Source organism: Alexandromys fortis, unplaced genomic scaffold (genome assembly GCF_014885135.2).
Source record: "Alexandromys fortis isolate MF-2015 unplaced genomic scaffold, M_Fortis_MF-2015_v1.1 scaffold_7, whole genome shotgun sequence".
In the NCBI taxonomy this organism is placed as follows: Eukaryota; Metazoa; Chordata; class Mammalia; order Rodentia; family Cricetidae; genus Alexandromys; species Alexandromys fortis.
The window spans coordinates 2,067,001-2,091,368 of record NW_026067920.1 but is presented as its reverse complement, the minus strand read 5'-3'; the positions used below and the strand labels follow the sequence as shown (position 1 = coordinate 2,091,368).

Sequence of the window (24,368 nt, the reverse complement as noted above, 5' to 3'; positions counted from 1 at the left end):
GAATCTCTAATCTTGCTGGTGAATTTGTTTTGAAGCCCTCAGATGTGTCTCGGGTGGCTTTCAGGGAATGAGATACATATTCTTATCACAGCAATGTGGCCTCACCACCCTGAGCATTGGTCATCTCCCAAGGGCATGGACAAAAGCGGTGCAGGAGGCTTCAGGGCAAGAGGGTCTGGGGTGGTGGGGGTCAAAACGGGTCTGCCATGCTCTCAAGCATCCTTAACTCCTCAGGCCCACGTGGCCACCCCACACAGGGTGAGGGTCGCTTGGGTTCGGCAGGAAGCTGTCTTTAAATGCCTTCAGTCTCTGGAGGCAGGAATTACTTTGCTGGGCTGGAGTCGATATCTATAATTAATGTCTATGAAAAGTTAAACGCAGAGAAAGAAAAACTCCTCAGCCTACGAATCCTCGGGAGATTTTGTCGAGAAGAAACAGATGAACATGTGTCCTTCCACAATGTTAGAATTCACTGAACAACGATAAATTCCCATTTACACAACTTGGGATAACTTAGGGCGGGATGTGGCATTATCAACAGCTTTCTGGGTAAATAGTTTGGTCTCCCACAGTGAAAGCAGGCTTGCATCTGAAACTTCCCTGCTCTGAGGCAGGGGCAAAGAGAACCATTAGGACCCATCCTAGGCATGCAGATGGAGATGGGGGATACCTGGCCACAGCAGAGCCGCTAGCCAGGCGTAGTTAAGAGCATGGACGCCTCACCAGGGTTTCTCCCGTTGTCTTATATGACCTTTAGCTTAGCCAAGTCCTCGGGAACACGAACATCCAGGTCCAGCCCTTGGCTTATGGAGGCTGATTGGGAGGCTCACATATAGCCAAGGGCCCAGTTTACACCCAGGGAAACCAGGTTTCGGAGCCACCACCTGCCTAAGTTCATTCAGTTAACTGTGGCAGAGGAAGGCTTGACCTCTGCCCCTGTGATGCCAGCCAGATGTCCCCTCTCGCAGGCCCTCAACTGCACACTCCAAAGCACATACATCCATGGAAAACCCCCATTGTCTTCGGTGTCCTCCTGGCCCTTTGGGCCACAGCGGCCCTACCCAACGCGGGTTCTCCTCTGACTCATGCTTAACAACTGGGTACTGTCTCCTTCCCTTGTTTCTATGTTTGTCTCACACACTGAGCAGGAAGTAACCCAAGGACACTAACAACAGGCTCTGAACATGTTTGTGGCAGGTGCAGAGGCCGCTCCCTTCCCCAGACCAGGAGCCACCTGCCATTCTAAATGCCACAGCAGCCTGAAGGCTTCAGCGTTGACAAGTAGGCGACACTGGGCCTCCTGCTGCGTGGGTGTTCCGCGGAGGCAAAGCCTGACCACAGGAGGAGGCTGGCCAGAAAGGCTTCGAGGTGGCAGGCCTGGCCAATGGTTGTATCAAAGATGACTGGATGGTTATGTGTGCACCTCACTCCCCACTCTTCTACACGACTTGAGCTTGGCTCCCAGGACCCACATCAGGCAGCTCACAATCACCTGCAACTCTAGCTTCAGGGATCCTCACACCCTCTTCTGGCCTCTGTGGGCACGCGCGCACACACACACACACACACACACACACACACACACACATCACTTTAAGCCCCTTTCCTCTGGTCCATCTACAGCTTCTCCACTACTGCCCATGCACAGCCCTGTCCCCAGCCACCTGCTGAGTACCACAATGCCATGGTCATGGTAGGAACTGGTCCTGCACCTTAAGGTGATCACAGAATACAAAAGGACAGCAAGGATGGACCATGCTGTCTCTAGAATGGAGGACCTAAGAAAGGCAACATCAGGCAAGCCGGGGGCTAGAGAGTGAAAGAAACAGCCAGCAGGGCAGGGACTTGTCAGAAATGGTCAGTAGGGGGCTGCAGAGTGGCGAAGGTGTGAAGAGCAGGCCACTCCAATGATAGCAGCATAAGAAGCCCTTGTTGGATGTTTTTGTTCTTTTTTGGTCTCCTTTGGAGGGTCCGCCACCCAGCTCCCAAATAAAACATGTGGAAGCTTATTATTGCTTATAAATTCTCAGCCTTAGCTTGACTTGTTTCTTACCAGCTTTTCTAAGCTTAAATTATCCCATCTATCTTTTCCCTCTGGGCTTTTATTTTCATTATTTTTGTATATCTTACATTTCTTCTTACTCAGTGGCTAGCTGGGTGGTTGACCCCTAGTGTCCTCCTCTCCTTGTTCTATCTTTTTTTATTATTTTAGTAATTATTTTCTTTTTTCTATTGATTTTACTGAACAATACATTTTTCTCTGCTCCCCTCTCTTTCTTTCCCCTCCCCTTCAACCCTCTCCCAAGGTCCCCATGCTCCCAATTTACTTAGGAGATCTTGTCTTTTTCTACTTCCCATGTAGATTAGATCCATGTATGTTTCTCTTGGGGTCCTCATTGTTGTCTAGGTTCTCTGGGATTGTGATTTGTAAGCTAGTTTTCTTTGCTTTATGTTTAAAAACCACTTGTGAGTGAGTACATATAATTGTCTTTCTGGGTCTGGGTTACCTCATTCAATATAACATTTTCTAGATCCATCCATTTGCCTGCAAATTTCAAGATGTCATTATATTTTTTTCTGAGATTCCACCTTACACCTAAGAATGGCCAAGATCAAAAAACACTGATGATAACTTATGCTGGAGAGGTTGTGGGGTAAAGGGAACACTCCTGCGTTGCTGGTGGGAGTGCAAGCTGGTACAGCCCCTTTGGATATCAGTATGGCGATTTCTCAGAAAATTAGGAAATAACCTTCCTCAAGACCCAGTAATACCACTTCTGGGTATATACCCAAAGGATGCTCAATCGTGCCAGAAGGACATGTGCTCAACTATGTTCATAGCAGCTTTGTTTATCATAGCCAGAACCTGGAAACAACCTAAATACCCCTCGACTGAAGAATAGATATGGAAATGTGGAACATTTACACAATGGAGTACTACCCAGCAGAAAAAAATAATGATATCCTTGTTCTATCTTGCACCTCATCCTCCTTCTATTTATACTCTGTCTGCCAGGCCCGCCTATCCTTGCTCCTGCCACACTATTGGCCAGTCATCTCTTTATTAAGACCATCAGGTGTTTCAGACAGGCAAAGAATCACAGCTTCACAGAGTTAAACAAACACAGCATAAACAAAAGTCACACACCTTAATAAATATTCCCCATCAGGAAGCCTCTAAACTAACACATAACATCAAACCACGACCTCAGAGGGGCTGCAGTGTTGATAGTGGGTCTCCTGAGCTACGAGCCCAGGGTCTTCACCTTTGTACTGGAGGAGGACGTCAGGAGTTGACGCCCACAGCCAAGTCTCAGGGTCAGGTAGAGGCTCTCTAATGAAGGGATGGCACTGAGGGTTTTAGGATGGGGGGAGGACTGCCCACTGTCATCACAGTGTCCTCCCTGAGGGATTCAGGAAAGTTATCGTGAGAAAGAGACCTGTCACATTAGGAGCAGAGAGGCAACAAATGAGACAAAGGCCAAAGGGTCAGAAACTGGAAAATCTGCAGCAGCTGAACAGACCCTACACACACAACCATACATGCACACACATAACCATACATGCACACAAGCACACACACATACACAAACATACATTCACACAAGCACACATATACATACACATATACACACATGTATATACACACATGCACACAACCACACATACACACAAGCATACACACAAACACATACACATATATACACATACACATAAGCATACAACCACACATACGCAGAAGCACACAACCACACATACACACAAGTGCACACACACAAACACACATACACATAAGCACACAAGCACATACACATAAGCAAACACACATACACATAAGCACATATGTACACACAAGCACATACACAAACACACACACATAAGCACACACACACACACACACACACACCTCTGGAAGAGACAGTTCTACCCACCACTAACTTTGGCTCAATATGGCTGACTTCTGGCATCTAGGATAGATAAGAACAAACCTGTATTGTTTTAATAACAGGTGTTTATGTGACCCATTGCAGCAACCTCGGGTCACAGAGTTTGCACCCCAGTTCCAGGTGGACACATTATGACCTAGGTGCTCTGTGAAGTGGGAGGTGTCCCCCCCCTTCTAAGGCTGAGGAAGCCAATCTCTCTTTAGCGTCTACTTTCTTCCATTCACCAGCAACCAGGGCAACTGGGCAGAGCTCAGCACCACTGAGCACTGAGTCCATGCCGCCTTCTCTGAGCTTCCTATGTAGGAACACCCATTAAGGAGCAGGCAGAAGTGGCCCTGCTGCAGCCTCCTCACCCTGCACAAGCCTAGCTCCATGCTGACCTCACCTCTCGGCAAAGACCAGACACACTGGAATGTGCTGACTCAACAAGGATGAGCAGCCCGTGTCTGGGGGTATCCCAGTGGGCACCCTCCAAGCACCCAGGAAACTCTAAGGGCCTGTGAGTGCTCTAGTACTGCTCCCTGGAGACCACACACACATGGCAAGTGCCCACATGGTGTTTGATGGATGGGACGCCTTCCTGCTATCCCTGGCAGGCGGAGCCGTGGGCAGAGCCTGGTTTCCTTCTTGGCTTTCCATAAGGATTCCCATCTGGGGTTCACCTCCACTTCAACTTCCTATAAACACTTCAGCAGTCACTAATGCCAGGCTGGAGGCTGAAGGCGCCCAAACAAAACCTGCCAGCCAGCTTCCTGGCATAGGAAACAACCCCACCTCCAGGGACAGTGAGGCTCACTCACTCCCTGAAGAAACCTCAGGCTCTTCCAGGGAATGGGAGCGAGGAAGAAAATCCCCTGAGGCTTGCGGGCAATGCTGTCTCCTGAGACCCCGAACCACTATCCCACTATTCCAGCCTCTAGGTCCCTCTGGAGAGGTGCTGGCCTGGGAAAACCAGAGCTGGTTGACAGCGTGTCCGATCTCAGAGGCTGAATCCTGCTGAGCCTCCCATCTCCTAGAGGACCTTCCTCAGCTCTGCAATGCGAGCCCTGGCCAGGCTCCAGAACGACCAGTCTTCCCTAACCCTACACAGAGATTCTCAACTTGTTTGGGTTCTGATTTGAGGGCTGTACCCAAAGCTGCTGAAATACATCATTGGTGCTAAACAGAGGTGACCTCGAGGCCCCTCTCTCCAGAGATATGACAACCACACTTAGGGCTTGTCACATTTCCCCACAATTTCTGACCGGGCTGCCTTGCATTAGGGCTACCTGATCTATGTATGGAGACAAAACTCCACCCCCAGTATCTGTGCCTGTGGTTTCAGGGTGGTTTCAGGTGAGTCCATGCTACTCACCGAGCATTTTAACCTCTGGTCAACAAGAAGGGTTCAAGAGAGGCCAGAGCTTCGGTTGTAAGCTTCTTGACAAGCTTGGGTATGCAGCCATCTTTAGCCTGATTCTAACAGAGTGGCCTAGGGCTTCAAGAAGGAAGCAAAACACAAGACAGCCAGAGTCCAGACAGCTTGATGGTGCCTACATCAGAGCCCGTAGAGGCAGACATGCCTGAGGCCAGCACAGGGTGCTTCAGTTCTGAGTGAATTCCAATCCCTCACTTCAGTTAGCGGAGGCTGGACTTCTGTGACTTATGACCAAGGGTCTGCTCTTGTGAACAACATTACAGGGCACACCAGTGGAGACAGAAGTGGAAGCGAGCACCCAACTTGAAACTTGACATCAGTCAGAACACAGTCAGTCAGGGTCAAGAGTATGGGGTGCAGACACTGGAAAAAAAGGAAGGTTCTAGAACCAAGAGACAGAATGCAGTATCCCAGAGATGAAGCCTGGAGTGACACTCTCAGGAGCCACCCTGCCTCCCACACTCTGCAACCATCTTCAGTTTCCATAAGAATCACACATAAGACACACACATGCACACACTCATGCGCGTATGTGCACATACACATACAAACACAGCCTCCACCACATGGATGGGAAGCTGCTGGGAACCTGGGGCCACAGGTAAAGGCTACCCACCCAGATAACAGGACACTCTTGATAGAATTATGCAGACCAACACCAGAGAGCAATCATTATCTACTTCCACGACCATAAAAAAATTCCCCTTTCACTGTCTTCCAGAGGAGAGAGAATAAAGGGGATTAAGGATTAGAGGATTAGGGATGGAGTCTTAGCCACACACGGCCCCTCCTGGAAGTGGCTCCCACCTCAGCACACCTGCTTCCCTCTTCATGGCCACTGGGATGTGTCTGTACTTGGTGGAATTTCGCAAGAACAAACCACAGCCTTTAAACAGCTACCTCAGTGAGTGTAAGAGGATGGACTGCATGTCACTGCCTGCCCTGAGGATACGCCCTTCCAGGTTCCTCCTTCCTGGCCTCCACCACCTCTAGAAGCTTCCAGGCTCCTCCAGGCAGGGGGTTGGGGATTTTTCTTTCCTGCAGTAGAATAGGGGCCTCGGTGCAGAATTTATCACCTTGAGAAAAATATGGAGAAACGTGAGATTTCTTAAACAGAGTCTGCGGCCATGACTCAGCCCTACCATTGGCCAAGCAGAGTTCTGAGAAGTGCAGCTAGCCACAGCCCACTCAAGGTCCTGGGGTCACCACAGTGTTCAGACTCATGAAGAGCCACTAAGGCTCTGGCCATGGGCTTCTGGATGAGGGCCAACAGGTGGTAAAGGATCAGAGAGCAGCCCTGACAGTCCTCTGTAAGGAGGACACCTCATATTCCTGTTCTCCCTGGGAGCATGTTCAGGGAGGTCAGGCATCGTTTGCCTGATGCAGACAGGTAAGATGCTCACAGTGGTCACCTGTCAGCCAGCATCAAGTCAGCAACAGGGCCATGGACCCCAGCAGACAGAAGACAGATGGGTAAGTGTGGCTAGCAGGATCTAGCCTGATGTCATACCTGAATGTCCTCTCCCTACCACATTTCTATGATGGCATCCTTTGCAGATGCATGCACGTGCACACACACACACACGAATCCTTACACATTCACTGGGCTTCTGCCTAAAGAGCTTCCTCCCCACAGCTCCTGCCCACCCGTGCCCAAGTCACCATGGGCCCCTCCCACTGGGCTGTCACCTCAGGCAGGCAGATACCAACCCAGGCATGTCACCCCCTTGTGTGAAGGGTCTGGCCATGACATCCCTCACAGCTTCACAGATGAATCAGCTGCTCCAGCCACATCACTCTCACTGACACACTGACTGTCTGGGTCAAAGGCAAATTAGGCCAAGCCCGGGCATAGCAAAGACTGGCAGACTGGCAGCTTGGAGGGTTCACTGGCACTCCGCTCCCTCCCCAGTCATACCCAACCCTGACCCCACAGGTTGGAAAGGGAGCTCAGGAGACAAGAAAAACCAGATTGGGGCTGTCTCAGAACCCACAGAGCAGCTCCAAAGGATGAGGTAGCCACCACACCTGGCGAGCCAGCCCTTCCTGGCTCCAGCATACAGGGCCCTTTCCACCCAGACAGCGGGACAATCAGACCCTCCGAGAAAGCCTAGAGGAGCGAGGTGAGAGACACAAGACCGAATCTTCCTGGACTGGGGTGACAGTGTGTGAGGGGGTGATGGTCGCTCAGCAAGTGTCTTGTACAGGTCCACCAGGTCCACCAGGTCCACCAGGTCCACCAGGCCTGGTCAGTCACATTGCCTAAGGAACAGGACAAACCTAATGAGGTCAACAGCTTACAAAGGCTGCACAACCTGGAGGATAGTGGAGTCACAGGCAAGTGTGGCTGCAGGGCCCCTGAGGCAGGCAGGATGGGCTGACTTTGCAGGAGTAGGTTTCCCTGCCTGTCACCCTTCCGTGGCACACAGACTGTGCACACTGCTCCTGGCTAGTCTCAGAACCCCCTCCTCCTCCTCAGAAGCTCACAAGCCAGCATGAGATGAAGCCACTCTCCACAGGCTCCGTAACAAGACCAAAGAGAGAGGCAGGCAAGTCCCACAAAGGCCAGCGTGAAACCCAGGGGAGGTGAGGCCAGGCTTCCAGGATGGCAGCAGAGCATAACCCAGTCACACCGCTGTCTGTGGGAAATCAGGCAGCGATACCCATACAATGCTGTCCCAGGCTTAGCAGGTGTCCCAGGCACAGAGCCTCTCAGTGCCTCTTACCCCACCCAGTTAGCAGTCCTGGCTGGGCCTGGGAGCAGAGTTACGTGGCCCTTGGTGGAGGAAGAACTTGAGTGATTGAGAGCATGGGCAGCAGGGCTGAGGTGGAAACCAAGTGACCAGTGTTGGGGTTCACACACTAAGAGCTAAGAAAGCACATCCAAGTTGGGGCTTGTGGCTTCATGTATGCTAAAAAGCCCGTTGCAGAGCCCTTGAGCAACCTCCTATGCTCTTTTGGGTAGCATCCCAGCCCGTCTCTGTCTCTGTCTCTCTCTCTCTCTGTCTCTCTGTCTCTCTGTCTCTCTGTCTCTCTCTGTCTCTCTCTCTCTCTCTGTCTCTCTCTGTCTCTCTCTCTCTCTCTCTCTCTCTCACACACACACACACACACACACCCATAAGACTGAATCAATCAAGCCAGGAGGGTCTTTGCATCATAGCTCAGGAATCCTTTGAACCAAGTCTGGCACACAGTGTGTCTACAGGGCAGGAGTGGATCAGCCTTGACACTGTTCTTCCTGTCTGGCCATGCTCAAAGTCTCTCGCAAACAGTAGCCCCCACCACAGGCCTCTGGAAACACAATAGGAAGCAGGGTTTTCCCCTGCCCTGGAAAAGAGGGGCAATAGATCTTCTTGTCTTGTCACATGGACAGACAGCATCAAATCCCCCCAACACCAGCTCACAAGTTGGAGCAGCCAGGCCAGACAGAGGCCACCCGGTGCCACAGCTTCCCCTACACCAGTGACTGCCACTCAGAGCCTCGCCCAAGGAAGGACCCGGCAAAGCCAGCACTGAGCTGGAGAGCTCAGGGGTCCTGTCCCTACACCAGCCCCTTCTGCATGGGGTTTCAGGTTTCCTGGTCACTGCCAGGCCTCTGCTCCGCCTCCAGCGACGGGGAGAGAAATTCTGGCTTGCTCTTAAGAGGTAACATTCCAGCAATGACTCAGATCAGGAAACTTGTGAAAAACCAGATGTCAACGAGAAAGGCTCTCTTCAGAGACAGGCTCTAGAGATGAGTGTTTCATGAGGGGTTGAGGGCCTTTGTCTCACTTAAGTGAGCAACTCCGGAAATGGGAAGAAAATGGAACCACGTGAAACCCTGTTTAAGAAGCCAGAAAATTATGATTTCTGGCAACTGTGTGACCAGTCTCTTCCCTGATAGTCCAGGGGCAACAGCACCTTAGTGGATGGGGAAACTGAGGCCCCGTACAGGGGAGAGAGTCCTTCCTCAGAGCACAGCCACCAAAGCCACCCTCATCAAGGAGGCCACCAAGAACAGCACAGTCCAGCACACCAGAGCAGAGGCAGGAGGCCCCCTAACCCAGGCTACATGGTGGGGTGGGGTGACACGCAGAACGGGAGGAGGTAGGAGGGGGTGCAAGCAGGAGGTGCTCAATCATTACCTCTCAGAAGGACACCTCTTCAGCCTTCTAGAAACAGCATTATCAATTCCCAGACACAGAATGAAGTCAAGGCCCCAGAGGTCATGCAGAGGTCATCTGAAGGGCTCTTGCACAGAGGGATCCCCAGACTTTCAAAGCTGGTATCTCCTGGACGCTGACCGCAAGGCGGTGTCCCAGAAGGATTGAGGGTGACTGTTGGGGAATTTTATTTTAAGGTGTGTTACCTCTGTTTATGCTGTGTCCGTTTAACTCTGTGAAGTTGTGTTACTGTGCCTGTCTGAAACACCTGATGGGCTAATAAAGAGCTGACTGGCCAATAGCGAGGCAGGAGCAGAGATAGGCAGGGCTGGCAGGCAGAAAGGATAAACAGACAGAGAAACGTGGAGAAGGAGGAAGATGGAACAAAGAGAGGGGCCAGGCACTCAGCTACACAGCCAGACACAGAGTTAAGAGGAAAGAAAAGTTATTCAGGAATAGAGAAAGGTAAAAGCCTCGAGGCCAAAGATAGATGGGATAATTTAAGTTAAGAAAAGTGGGCAAGAAACAAGCCAAGCTAAGGCCGGACATTTATAAGTAGTAATAAGCCTCGGTGTGATTTATCTGGAAGCTGGGTGGTGGGCCCCTCAAAAATTCAAAAGAGTAAAACATCTTAACAGGTGGCTGAGTCGGTAGGCAGTGGAGAAGAAAAGCGACTTAGCAAAGTGCTCTGCGGAAGGTCTCTCCCCGCCGCTAACCCTGAGACCTGAATCCTCCCACTTGCTCTTTCCAGAAAGTTCTCCAGCGACACCACCTTCCCAGTCTCTGATCTCTGTCAACCCTCTTTGTCAAAGGCAAGGCAGCTGTGTCCCCTGGGTTTTCTGCTTGGCTCTGCCTTTCGTAAGTGAGATGGGGCTGAGGACAAGGGCACTGTTTAAACGTCCCAACTTCCTTTGGGAGCGAGAGTTTTCTCTCCATTGAGCACAATGGCTCCTGGCTGACCTGTTCAGGTAGGAGGGCCAAGGCTGGTCCAGCAATGGGCACCGCCTGTGCTAAGTCTGACTGCACAGCCTCCAATAGGACTAAGGCAGCTCCTGCCCTCCGGCCTGGCTCGTCTTTGGGTAGGACACATCCATTTCCATCTCTTAGCTGTTCCTCTTGCGGTGGTGTACCTGGGCCTTGCAGCATAAGATGGAAATTCCTTTGTGCTTACAGGAGCTCAGCAGCTGGGCCTCTGAGTTGGGTCAGTGGTCTCTTGTGGCAACACATCATAAGCAGACGTTAACTGAGCATCTGCCACGCACTGGAGCACAGCCTCCTCGGAGGCCCAGATCTCCATGATTCCTACCTTTGGCCAGCATCACACCAGCCCAGTTCTCCACCAATCCCACCCTTGGCCAGCACCACACCAGCCCAGATCTCCACCAATCCCACCCTTGGCCCAGCACTACACCAGCCCAGATATCTGTGTGTGTCTCCGTGCAGACTCTTCCAGAGCCATGGCCTTAGCCCAAGAAACAACTTCTTTATTCTCAAGACTACAAAATGAGGCGATTTCCTGCACTAGAAAAGTCATAGCAGTAGCATCAGGACCAGGGCCTCCCATCACTTTAGACAAGTCATGGTAGTCCTGCATCTCAAAAGGCCTTACACTGTTAACAGCTTCAAAATCATGACAGCTCCCACACCTCTTACTAAATGTTTTCAAAGAGATTAGTTGTGTCTTGATAACTTCACAAAGAGTTGGCCTCCTTTATACCTATCCATTTTGCAGTAACTATAAAATCTACATTCCAAGGTGGGTGGGGTCTATGGCATAGAGAGGTAGGAACCCTCCACCCATGCCAAGACAAGGAGCTCACCAAGCCAGGAAACTCTCCCCAGGGCCTGACTCAGAGGAAGGTGGGTACCCAGAAGCTGCCTCAAATCACAGAGCAGGGTATTGGGATGGCTGGGTTCAAACACCCAAAAGCCCTGTTCGGCCATCAAATGATAAATCAGACCACAAACTCCAGCAGGGTTAAGAGGTATTGATGGGAATAAATTGAGAAAAACATAGGGATTTTTATTGAGTGCTTTATTTTTACGGAGTGAAAATTGAATTACTTAGCTGGTCAATGAGGAAGTCAATAGGGAAAAATGCCTAAAAGCTAGGAGGAAGAGAAAGGGGCACGAACTAGAAATGGGATCTGAAGCTTCCACAACACCTGGAGAATACCTCCACCTCAAGATGGTGATGCCCACCTTGACCCGGTATCACACGAGTCCAGCCCTCCATGGTTCCCACCTTGACCCAGTACCACACCAGCCCAGTGCTGTATCACATAGGTGATGGATGTAGATTTCCTAGGTTCACTAACAACCTCTGTTCGGAGTCTCAGAAGCATGCTGGCTCCAGCAGCAGCCGCGCCACCCTCCTTCCTGAGCACAAGCAGGCCAAGGCACTCAAGGCTCTCTGAGGATTGCAGCCGCACACCAACCTGGCAGGTATCAAAATTCAAGGCAGCACAAAAAGGACTTTGCTACCATTCAAGTTCATGCTCAATCCAGAAATTAAACAGCCACCTTGTGACCAAGCAGTTCTATTTCTAAGGAAATGCCCAAAGAATCTGAAGCCAGGGTTAAACGAGGCTCTGTGGGTCTGCACTCACAGCTTCAGTCACTCAGCCAAAGGTGGAAACGATCCAAACACCCACCGTCAGATGAATGGAAACAAATGTGGTCCATTCAATGGAATATTATATGGCCCCCTAAAGAGGACATGCTTCCACGCGTCACAACATAGATGAACACAGGACAGGAGGCTAACAAGCCAATCACAGAAGGACAGATACTGTAGCTCCCACTCATGTGAGGTCCAGAGCTGTCAAACTCAGAGTGATGGCTGCCAGGTCTAGGGGAATTAGCATTTAGTAGAGACAGAGCTTCAGCTGGGGGAACGTTCTAGAAATGAAAGGTAGGGATGGTTGCACAGCAACACAAGTGCCCTAAATGCCTCTGAGCTCTGTTAAAAATAGGTACAATGATTTATGTTATATAACCACAACCCAAATCACAGTAAAGAAAAATAAAAATATTTATTTTAAAAAATGTTTACATTTCTCATTCATGTTGTATATATGTGCACATGCGAATGCATTTGTGCATGTTGTGGTATGTGTGTGGATGTCAGTGGTTCTCCTTCTACCATGTGGGTTCCAAGGATCCCACCCTGATACTTAGGCTTGGCAGCAAGCACCTGCTGAGCCATCTCATTGGCCCCAAAATATTTCTTATATTTTTGAGAAAGAGAGAGAGACAGAGAGAGAGAGAGAAAGCTTGTGTTCGGTACTAATGAAATTCAAATCGTGCCTGGGATGAGTGTGTCCAGCAAGCCCTGAGGACAACTGCATGTGTATTGGTCACAGCCGTAAACGATATGACAGTATCATCTATACAATGAGGGGGCACAGGCTGCTGGATGTGGCAGTTCTAAGGAGCTGTGGTTATTCATTTTTTTGTCCCTAATCCAGAGCTCTCTCAAACAGAGAAGAATGCTACAGTAAAGTCAAGCTACATCAGAGGCAGAGGCAGGAGGCGACCCTCACTGGCAAAGGCCCCCTGTCCTCTGAGCCTTGGCAACGGTATCTATTCCAATACTTCACAAAACACGCAAGGGCAAGAAAACTCCAAAAGAACTCTCGGACTTCAGATTGATCTACACGGGAGCCTGCACTTGACCGGGCTCTTTTCTTGCTTTCGTGTGAAATCGATTTATCCATGAACATCAGGAAATGGCGTCTGCAAGAGACGCGCTGTGCTCAAGTTGAGGCTAGCTCAATGCTGGAGCAAATCGTCTGCTTCTGCTAGAAAATTAGTAAGGAAGGAGAGTGTTGTTATTTTAAGATCTTCGAGCTGGTGTGAGGAGAAACTAATTAAATGATTGTAATTTTCTGTGCAAATAAGCAACCAACTGCTACAGAAGCACAAACTAGGAAGGGGCTTTTCCACCTTCAAAGAACGGGGGACTTTTTATTTCTTATCCCTAGCTTTCCAGGGCCTGCTCTCCCTCAGGTAGCCCTCAGGCAATGTTCAAATGATGAATGGAGCTTAATTGGATTCAGGGTGATGAGCACTCTGTGGACTGCAAAGTGTCAGCGATCCGAGGGTGTCGAGGGTGTCGTGGAGAAGGCCCAGTGTCCGCCATCACCCAGCACCTACACAGGTTGGGAGCCAGATGCCTGTGTCTTCAGTTTCCCGTCTTGTGGGGCAGGTCCAGGAAGACCTGTGATTGCATGAACCTGCTGTGAGGTGGCCTACCCATCCTCACCATCATGTGACTTCTTTCACATACCCAGAATCCAGCTGGCGCTCACACGAAACCCTGAAAGGATTTCCCATAGTCAAAGCAGCCACGAAATGATCCAAGTGTGCACCCTGCTAATGTCCATAATGCACAGGCCAAAGCCCAGCCTAACACACATAGATTGTTATCCACATTTTACAGCCTAGAAGTCCTGAGGGCAGAGCACAATCCTGCTCCCTGCACCCCCAGAGGGAAGATAAAGGCCCTGAGCAGCAGTCCTAGAGACATTACACCCTCAGGGCTCAGTCTCCCTTGGTGACTCCCGAAGCACCCAAAGAGGGCCTTCAAGATGATGAAGCACAAGTGGACCCCTTGCAAGGGTTGATAAGGAATCCCCTCCCCCCTTAGAGTACGGGCCCAAGAAAGCTCCAACCAGATGGCAGCCTGTAAGCTCAGGAGCCCATGAAGGCACCCAGCTGGTTTTCCAGGCGCTCCAACTCCGCGCTCCTTTACATCACCGGCTGGCAAGTCCTGGCCTGACTGGAAACTCATCAGCATGGAGTAACGGCAACTCTGGAGAGGCCTGTGCAAGTCACAGGCTGCGCTCTAACCCTGCAGGGGTGCACGGACGAGCTAATTTATGGGGGTGCGCGGATGAGCTAATTTATGACCTCTTTAGAATGCGCTCTGGAACCTTCTGCAACTGCAGACTAAAGAGGCCCTTCATTAAAGCAGAAGTGGGTGTGTGAAGTGTGTCAGGAACTTTGCTGAAGGGCTGTCCTGGCACCTCCGTGTCAGGCTCCCTGGTGGCAGCTGTCGCCCTTCTCTGCCTGTGAACTCCCCAGTATTCTCAGCTCCTCATCCTCCCTTGGGTCTCAATATCCCCTCTTTCCCAGTCTCCGCCTCGGATCGGGTGGGGTTCTTCTCCTTGCTCTTCAGACTGGTTTCCTCTGCACCTCCTCCAGGAAATCCTATCAAATTCTCCCATCCACGAGTTCACACAGCCCTGAGGACACTCTGGGCAGAATTCTGTCCCCACACAGCATCTCACCAGGCAAGGTCTTTGCTTCCCTGGGCTCCGTGCTGCAGCCCTGGTAGTTAACCCTGCCAGGAACACGAGAAACGCTCAGCAAATATTAGCCGAGTCCACAGCTCCTGGGAGCTGGGGCCTACACTGTTGCTAGAAAAGAAAGAACAAGGAAGTGATGTCCAAGGTCTTGGGAAACTGCAAAGTAGAAGAGGGCATTGACAACATGGCTAGGCCCCATCCATGCTGCCCGGGCTCCACAGGTACCAGGGCTCCACAGGTACCTGGGCCCATTGACCAGCCTGACACATGAACAGTTATTCATACTTTACCAACTAAAAGCAGGCTCAGAGATGTTCTGTCCTCCCCCAAGTAGAACAGCAGGATCAGGGTGAGCCTGGCTGGGCCGGATGCTGGAGCCCACACTGGGGCCTTGGGGCATCGAGGCTGGCACCTACAGCAGCATTAGGAAGAGAGAACTGTTGCCGGGCGGTGGTGGTGCACGCCTTTAATCCCAGCACTCACTCGGGAGGCAGAGGCAGGCGGATCTCTGTGAGTTCGAGGCTAATATGGTCTACAAGAGCTAGTTCCAAGACAGCTAGGGCTGTTAACACAGACAACCCCTGTCTCAAAAAAAAAAAAAAAAAAAAAAAAAAAAAAAAAGAGGGAGCTGTGTGTGCCAGCACTAGGCCTTGCAAGTCCTCCCACTCCTCAGTCCTGCTCACCACATCTCTATGAATAAATTAAATGTATGCACAGAGTCCATAGTTGCTAGTGATTTGGAAATCACCTGGCACTGCTGCCCATGTTACAGATGGGGAAACAGACCCAAGAAAGCACGGGTGCGTGGGTAAACACTTCCAGCGGGGACAGGCACTGGAGGCGCGAGCTTCTGACTGAGCGTGGAGAGGAATGAAAGCCCAGAGTTAACGAGGAGACACGCGGACATCCTGGAAAACAGGGCAGGGTTCCCCGGGGTCAGAGACTGAGAATCCACCACACAGGGGTTCACACTAGTGACTACACCCCCATTCTCCCACACATGCTGACACATGCCATGAGTCCCACCAGGCCCTACTGGCCATTCATGTCTTGCACACAGGAGCTGAAGGCAAGAGCCCTTCATTCAGCCCAGTCCAGCACACACACACACACAGACTCACACACACACAAATGCACACACACACACACACAGAGACACACACATAGACTCATACACAGACACACAGACTCACACCCACACATACACAGAGACACAGACACACAGACTCACACACAGATGCACGCGCACACATGCACACACACAGAGACATACACACAGATACACACACATTTACATGGAGACACACACATAGACTCACACACGGTCACATAGACTCACACACACACAAATGCGCACTCACGCACACACATGTGCGCGTGCACACACACACAGGGAGGCCGATCTTCTGGACTCTGGGTCTCCCTGTAGAGAACTAAGCAGGACAGGACCTTGGGGTCTGTCTACAGGAGGTACTGGGAGAGTGACACCGAGCACCATTAGGGACCCTGAGAAGCATCAAGAACAGATCAGCCCTGAGGGGCCCAGAGAAGGTGACTCAAAGTGCAGGAGAACCTCAGTCCACAGTGACACCAATCCGTTGACATTGGAGAAAAACACAAAGGAAGGCAGCTGTCCACCTCCAGTCAGAGAAGATGCCCAATGGGGACATTAGAAGTGGGCAGTGCCACCAGAGCCAAGAGTCTCTCTCAGACTCCAGCCGGGAAGATCCCTGAAAGAGCTCCTGGCTCAGGTGGAATGCACTGGGACGGGGTCTGCAGCCCCTCCAGTCTCAAACGCCCCCTCCCATCCAGGCCTCCACTGCTCCCCACACATAGCTCACTGACGTGGTCGTTGACTTCATTTTCCTCAGACGCCCCCACAGCTGAGATGAACTGCAGGCCCTGGGGTTCTTGCAGCACTCCCCCTAGACCTCAAATGCTTACATGGGAAGACGTCATCACACAGGCTGCAAAGCCTTCCCTGAGTGTCAGCCTGGGCCCAAAGAAAAATTTAGCCCGCCTCCCCTGCCCTCAAGAATGGCTCCCAGTGTCACCAGAGACGCCCCCCGGCCACATCTCCTGGGAAGAAAGTTACACAGGATACAAACGGTCATGTTCACACACAGATTCTGGTGTGTGATCAGCACCTGTGATCCCTCCATATAATGGCACTCTGCCTAGCACAGAACCCAGGACACCCTCAGCACCGGACCCTGGAACACCGTCAGCACAGATCAGGAGGCCCCCAGAGTGTGCACCTGTGGTTTGCCCCTATAAATCCTGTGTCACGGCACACCGCTCTGTGACTGCCGCCTGTCACACGGCACAGGCATCTCTGTCTCCATCCTTATTCTTCATCCAGACACTAGACTTAAGGTCCTGACAGGCTTGCATGCCAGTGGCGAGCTCCTGACAGCCCGTGTGACAGACACTCAACATGAGCCACAGCATCCTTGGTCTCGGTCTCACTTGGGTAGTCACTGGACACCTCGGTAGTGGCTGCAAGGACAAATACTCAGTGCCCACAGGCTGTCAGCCTCAGTGTCCATGGGAAGCCAGACCTCTGCTCCAGCCCAGAGCAAAGGGATAGTGGCTCCCCGGAGCCCTGTACTTAGGAACTTGCAAATGCTCGGGAGCCACTCAGATGCTTCTACCTGGACACAGCAAAACCACAGCTGTAGGAAGCAAGGCTCTAAATTAGCTTTGTGCCAGGCAAAGACCCATTCATTTGGAGACTGACCTGGAGCCTCAGAGCCCAGCACTGAAGACCATGAGAGGCTGACAGGAAACCATTCATCCTTACCTGGACGCCTTCCTCAGGCTCACTCTCCCCAGAACAGCCCAGGCACAACCCACACAGTTCAGAGTCCCACTAGCCTCAACCCTGTACCCTCCTACGGCCTTTCTGGCCACACTTCTGGCTACATGCCATGCTCTGAGCTACGCATTTCATGTGGAATATCTGACTCTTGCCCAGCCAAGTCCCCCTTTCCATGGTAAAGACGGAGGCCCAGAGCATCCCCTCCATCTATCCTAGGATCCAAGACCCGAGACACACGCAGCCCAGCAGGCTCCAAAGCTTATTTATCCGCCAACCCAACACCACCATGGCCTCCTCCGGTACACATCTGAGGGACATGGGCAAACTTTACTCTCCTCCCAGCTTTTCTCCTCAGGCTTCTGCTCCCACACAAGGCATCCAATGTCTCTACAGGGCACTTGTGACCTTCAAATTCCTACCTACAGGTCTTGTTAGGGCTGTCCCTCCTGCTAGAACATTCTCCCTCTCTCATCTGCTCCCCCCACTCATCCTTTATGCCGGGCCTGAGGCCACCTCTTCTGTGCTATCCTCCCTTCTCATATCTGCCAGTTTACGGCCATCTCATCTCTCCCACCAGATGACTCTGAGGTCCAGGTGTGACATTCCGAGGATGACAAGGGGGCCCAAACTGTGTCAGCCTCTCCCCCGAAATCCTTCTGTTGAAGTCCTAATCCGGGACCTCCAAACTTGAGTAGATCTGGAGTAGGGCTTCTAACTGTGATTCCATTATAACGAATCTGTCAAGGTAGCCTTATAACCCAATAACCAGTATAGCCAATACTGATGTCCCAATCGGAAGGAATGGTCCCATCCCAGGTGCAAGCACAAAGGGACAAAAGGAGTTTGCTGTCTAAGGGTCCATGCTATCATGGTCCTTTGTCACAAAGCTAGAGCAAACTAATCCACCTGCCCTCGAAGAATCTGCAGTCTGACCTGCAGCAGGGGTCATGACCGAATTCCTATACAACTCAGGCATAGGCCATGATACCTCTGTACAAGAAATGGAGGCAGGTAGCCGGCCTTTGACCTCCCAACAGAGAACCCACATTCTGACCTGCCTTGGGCTCTCTGCATTTATATGAAATGACATAGGTAGGGAGTCCAACCAGATACGTGGGGTGGAGTGTGCTTAATGTGCCCAGAAATTCCTGTGAACACTCACCACCCCTACTGGGAGACACAGCACAGGGTGAGGCAGGCAGGACGGAGGTAAACCGTCAGTCTGAGGTACAGATATGGGACCTGGCTGTAGGAAGCTCATGTCCAAGTGGAACCATGAGTCAAAGTTGCAATGCAAGTGCCTTATGGGAAGGAGCTTGGGGGGTTGTGCTTAGTTAAAGTTAGCAACCCCCCACCCCCCACACAGTACCTCACACTCCTACCAGGCTAACAAGAAACTGCCCCCCTCAGGTGGAGCCCAGCACTGTGCTCTATTTCCTGCCTTCGTACAACCTCGCTGGCTCCAAGGGCAGAGTGGAGACGCAGGGCCTTGTGTGCACAGGCCAATCTGGGTCTCTCAAAAGGCTTCGGTTTCCATGAAGCATTCATCTCGCATACAACAATGTGTTGCCACAGATAAACGTCAGCTGGAGAGGCCCTGTTTGAACTTCCAAGCGAGTCCCTGTCCCTATCTCCATGGGAGCTGGAAGAACCGAGGAAAACTCACATATGTTCCCTGAGCTGCAGTGACAGGGACTGTCTGGGAATCAGCTTGAGCCCCGCAATCCCTCAGCCCACCCCTTAGCGGGATGCGCTCTAATGCCATTTCTGAAGAGGCTGTGCCCCTCCCCCAGCGCTCTTCTTTTGGAAAAAGCACCTGACAGGAGAAAGCCAAGGCTCTGCCGTGGACCACATCCGCAGAGGGCAGGAGCGAGCAGCAGAAGGCAACTTCATAAAGACAGCACTCAGCAAAGAGTCCCTCGGTCTGCTCCAGTCTCCTGTAAGCTCACAGAGGCGGGGCTTTGAGCAAGACGTCCAGTCAGCTGCCAAGTGCTGCCTCTCTCTCATCTTTGTCCCTGCCACTGCACCTTGAGCATGGAGGGAGCAGGGCACTTCTAAGACACTTAATGCGTCAAGAATGTGCCGTGTGCAGTCAGATCTGAGAGAGACACGTCTAAAGGGCCCAGTTTACTAGGGCGGCTCTCAGTGGTGGCCCTCGCCCATCTTTTTTCATTCCTGGGTTTTCTCAGGCAAGGTAAAACCTCTGAGCGCATCTCCAGCCACGGGTGGCCAGGTTTTCTGGAAAGAATCCCATCCCATCTTCCTTATGGTCCCGGGCTGAGTGCAGTGAGGGAAGAGAAGAGAGAAGGCTCGACTCAGCTGCTCAGGCACTGTTTCCATGTGGTCCCACACACATTCAGCTAGGTGTCAGCTAAGGACCAGGCTGTGCCCCATTGTCCACGTTTGACACCTGCCCCACATCATAATGGCTCCAGAAGAGCGTCCCTCAAGTCTCCTTCCCAATTCTTTAATCAGTCATTCTCCATCCTCAACTCTCCAAGGAGGTCACTCAGGGGCCAGGCTCTGAGCCTAGAAGGGGTTCTGCTGGGCACAAACCCAACCTAGAGGCAGCTAGTCCTCTCTCCTGTGGATCCTTCACCCCCACCCACCCAGTATCTCACTCTCTTCTTGCATGCCCTCCTCCCAAGAAGCTAAGTAACAGAGCGGCAAGAGTAAGCTAGTTGGATCATCAATCTCAACACTCCAAACTCATGAAGCTTACTCTCAGTGGGTTTCTAATCTTTTTTTTTTTTTTTTTTTTTTTTTTTTTTTTTGGTTTCTTGGCTAGCTTTGGGTCCTGAAGAATAGCCTAAGGCACAGAGGATACAGTTTATCTTCCGGTACAGCCAGCCCTGAAAGACTGGGAGCTGCGACATACCCAGAGTCGGAGGACCTGCTCCAGTTCAGGTGAGAAGGACCGCAGAACACCTCCACACCCTTCTTGGGAGAAGCCCCCACCTTCCCTAAGGTGCTCTGATCAGCACTCTAACTGCCCCCTGCTGGCCAGCTGCAGCCACAGCACTAGCTCTGCCCTCTGAGGGCTGCTAGTCTTCCCGGAGTTGCCTTTCACTAGGGGCCAGTGAAGGCACCTGCATCCTCCACAGTCAGCCAGTGGGGGAAGGGCCAGCAGGACTGGGCTTTGGGCCAGTCAAGGCCACATGGTTGTCCCTTTTCCAGCACAAATGGAAGCCTCCTAGCAGTCACCAAGAGTGCTAGGAGACGGGACAGGGGTAAAGCTGTCTGCAGCCCCCGACGTCCAAAAGAGGAGACCCGCCCACTCCACCCCCAGTACAAGCAGGTACTTTGGTCCTATGTATTTCCCCCCAAACTTGGAAGATAAAGAGAAGAGGTGGAGTTAGTTACTGGGGGTGGGGGTGGGCAAGTGGAAAGTGTGAGTGGACAGTGGATAGGCCACTGACGAGAGATTTCTAGCTCCCCTTCATGAAAACACACTTCCCTGAATAGCACAAACTTGCAAACTGGTGTGCATACACCTGGGACAGCCCAGAGGGTACAGAGGGACTATGGTCTTTAACCAGGAACAACAAAGCCCCTGAGGTGCACTACCAAAACAGGAACGGGTCTAGTTCCTAGATCTGGTTGTGTTAGAGGGTGAACGATGCTGGAGCTCTCCATCCAGAGCGAGAGGTGAGGGAGAAAGGCAGGGAGGTGGCACCCTGCGCTGAAGACCTCACGACGTTAAATAACGTTAAACACCCCTAAGTCCCGGAGGACCAAAGACACGACGAGGAACAATCCTAGAATTAAGAGTCTTAGAACAGGGCATGAAACTGACAGGGATATCCTGGACCCCAAAATCAGCGTAGATCGGGTCGTAAGGACTCCAGAGCCAGCAATTTCAGAGGTGCACGCTGGAGCCTCTGGGTGCAGTGCAGTGTGTGGGTGACCCACCATCCACGCCGCACAGAGTCGGGTGGCCCTCAAGGACCTGGAGTCATGCTGCCCGGATCCGAAAGACTCTAGGCACTTCCCCATAGCCCAGATCTAGAAGCCAAGGATGCTCGGGGTCCCCAGATCTCTGGGAATGCCACATGAGCGAGACCGAGTCTCACAAATTTAAGTACCCTTCCAAAAGTACCCATAGCCAAAGCCAGTAGGGGCGCCGCCGAGGTGACCCGAGTCCCCCAAGTCGTCAAGAATGCCCATTAGGGATGACCGCGGGTGGTCCGGAAGTAAGGGACTGTGGTGGTCTCCCTGAGTATCCAGAGGTGTCCCGGCAGAGCAGGGGGCGCGCGGAGGTCACTTACGCTGCTGTTCTCTCCTGTCCAGTGCACCATTGCCTGGTTGTGTGTCGCGTCCCCCTTGAGCACGAACGACGTGCTGATGAGCGAGACCTGCACGCGCGAAGCAGAACTGGCCACCGGCGCCGCCCGCGCCCTGCGCCCCTTGCCCGGAGCTGGGACGCCATCTGAGCTGGGACCCGAAGCAAGACCCGGACCATGAACCGGAGCGCTGGGCTCGGATCCTCGTGTCTGAGGATCCTCGCGATTTCCGGACTTCGGGCGTCCCGCGTGCAGCAGCCGAGTGACCTGCACGCTGGAACCCAGGCTCCCGGACTGGGGGGAGCGCCCCGCCGCCCCGCAGGCAGCCACCAGCACTAGCAGCAGCAGCGGCAGCGGCAGAGGCAGCGGCAGCGGCCACAAGCGCGGCCAGCGCGGCGGCGGCGGAGCATGGGAGCTCGGGGCCAGCACGGTGAGGCCAGGACGCTTCGGGGCGCTTGGGGTTCCCCGGTGCGCCATGGTCGCCGGTAGGCAGCGGCGGTGCGGTGCGGGCGACACCGCGGCCGGGAAAGCGGGAGGGCGCTGGGAGCTGGAGCAAGAGCGCAGAGAAAGGAGCCGGGAGGGAGGGAGCGCGGGAGGAGGGGACTCAAAGCCGCCACGCAGCCAAGGGAACACCGCCACCTGCCGGCTGCGCGCGAGCCACCACAGCTTTGGGCCGGGCCAGACCAGGATGTCCTGAGCGCAGTCACACCTCCAAGACCCCCTTCCTTCCCTCACAGTGACTCCCAAGCTCATCCTAGATCCTCCTCTTCCTCCCTCTTTCCATTCTCCCTGCCTTTCTCTGGAGGTTATGGAGCCTCTACACTTGGCCAGCTAGAGTTCCAGGCACTTGGGGCACAACGGGGTGCAACAAAGAAAGACAGGCCACACCCAAGTAGCCTGGTTAGAGGCCAAACAACTTCAGAGCTACCCATCAGCAAAAGTAGTGAGAGCGCCTCCTCTGGGCGCTTTTGGAGAGGTTCAGGGGTGGATGCCTCAGAGTCACGAAAACCAGAGATGCTCCAAGCAGTTCACAGTTAAGAACTGTGCAGGAGCCTTGGGGTGTCACCCCAAGACCAACGCTGTATCTCAGGCACGGGCTTTATCTCCCACCCCCAGGGGGAGCCCCTGAGCAAAAGACTATACCTGTGTAGGGTATCCAGGCGAGAAGGACAGAGAAGAGAGAGGTCCCAGCCATATGGTACAGACCACCACAGAGCAGGTAGAAACTAGATCCAGAGCCCACTAAGTTCCCAACGTCACTTGGCCGCTTTCATTTCTTGTTTATTAAAACAGCCATCATTACCATCCCCTCTGCCATCCAGACGGGCTTGTGAGAGCATAAAGCAGGAGCCCTCCAAACAAGGCCAGGAGTGCAGGTGAGCCTTGCCTCCTCTTTTCTCCAGCTTGGGTCCGGGTCACACCACACTGCCTGCTGGGTCTCTTCACTCCAGAGAACCAAGACAAGTGGAGGACAAAGTCCCCAGCAAACTCTGATCTTGCTGCCAAGGTTGACGCTCCAGTGCCCTCTCCAGGAGTTCCTGAGCAGCAGAGGCCACTTGGTCAGGGCTGCCCCTGGACCCTGGGCTGAGCAGGACTGGAGCCCTTGCCAGGTGTCCAAGAAGGCCTTCTCCTGTGGAATGTGCCCAGGCTACACCCTGATGTCAACTTCCAACCTGAAAATTTCAGGAGCTGACATCCAAAGCCAAGCAAGGAGGGAGGGCGCACAGCGAGGCAGCATTTGGTCTCTCAAAGAAAGGCTGGTGAAGCCTGTCAGTATGGGGAGGAAGGGGGTGGGGAGGGATGGGAAACTAGGAGGAAGCGCTGCTGACTCCTATGGGGTCTTTCCCAGCTGGGAGAAGGGGGCTCCAAGTCACAACTGTAAGCCACCATTTCTGTGGTCTCCTCCAACTTTGGCTAAGTTTGCCTTTATTGTATTTTAATTTATTTGTAAAGCTTCTAATAAGAGAAAGCCTCAGATTATTACAGACAGTTGAACACCTACTATGTGTTGGACATTTTCTTGGGATGCTCTGTGCCTGATAAGTTGCCACTGCAAGTTGTCATATGCCACCTCATGACCAGGACAGTTAGTGAATAGAACTGTCCCCATTTACAAGTGAGAAAACACTCAGTTCAGCTGCAGCCCACAATCTCCTGGCCAGTGCTTGTCGGGGGCCAGATTCCAACCCAGGCGCTCTGGTCCAAGATGGCGTCCTTTGTACCACCCATACCTCTTTTTTTAAAAAATATTTATTTATTATGTATACAACATTCTGTCTGTGTGTATGTCTGTAGGCCAGAAGAGGGCACCAGACCTCATTACAGATGGTTGTGAGCCACCATGTGGTTGCTGGGAATTGAACTCAGAACCTTTGGAAGAGCAGGCAATGCTCTTAACCACTGAGCCATCTCTCCAGCCCCCACCCATACCTCTTATCACCTGGCA

At 52.3% G+C, this 24,368-nt stretch overlaps 1 protein-coding gene across 2 annotated transcripts in view; it reads right to left on the bottom strand.

Annotated features, from left to right (window-relative positions):
- Sorcs2 (sortilin related VPS10 domain containing receptor 2) overlaps positions 1 to 22,494 on the bottom strand; it is a 373,938-nt gene extending 351,444 nt beyond the window's left edge. For both annotated transcript variants that reach the window (XM_050141233.1, XM_050141234.1), the window contains exon 1: positions 21,908 to 22,494. In XM_050141233.1, coding sequence (XP_049997190.1) covers positions 21,908 to 22,399 — 492 coding nt within the window. In that variant the 5' untranslated portion in view covers positions 22,400 to 22,494. The remainder of the gene's footprint in view (positions 1 to 21,907) is intronic.
- Between the last annotated feature and the right edge of the window lie 1,874 nt (positions 22,495 to 24,368).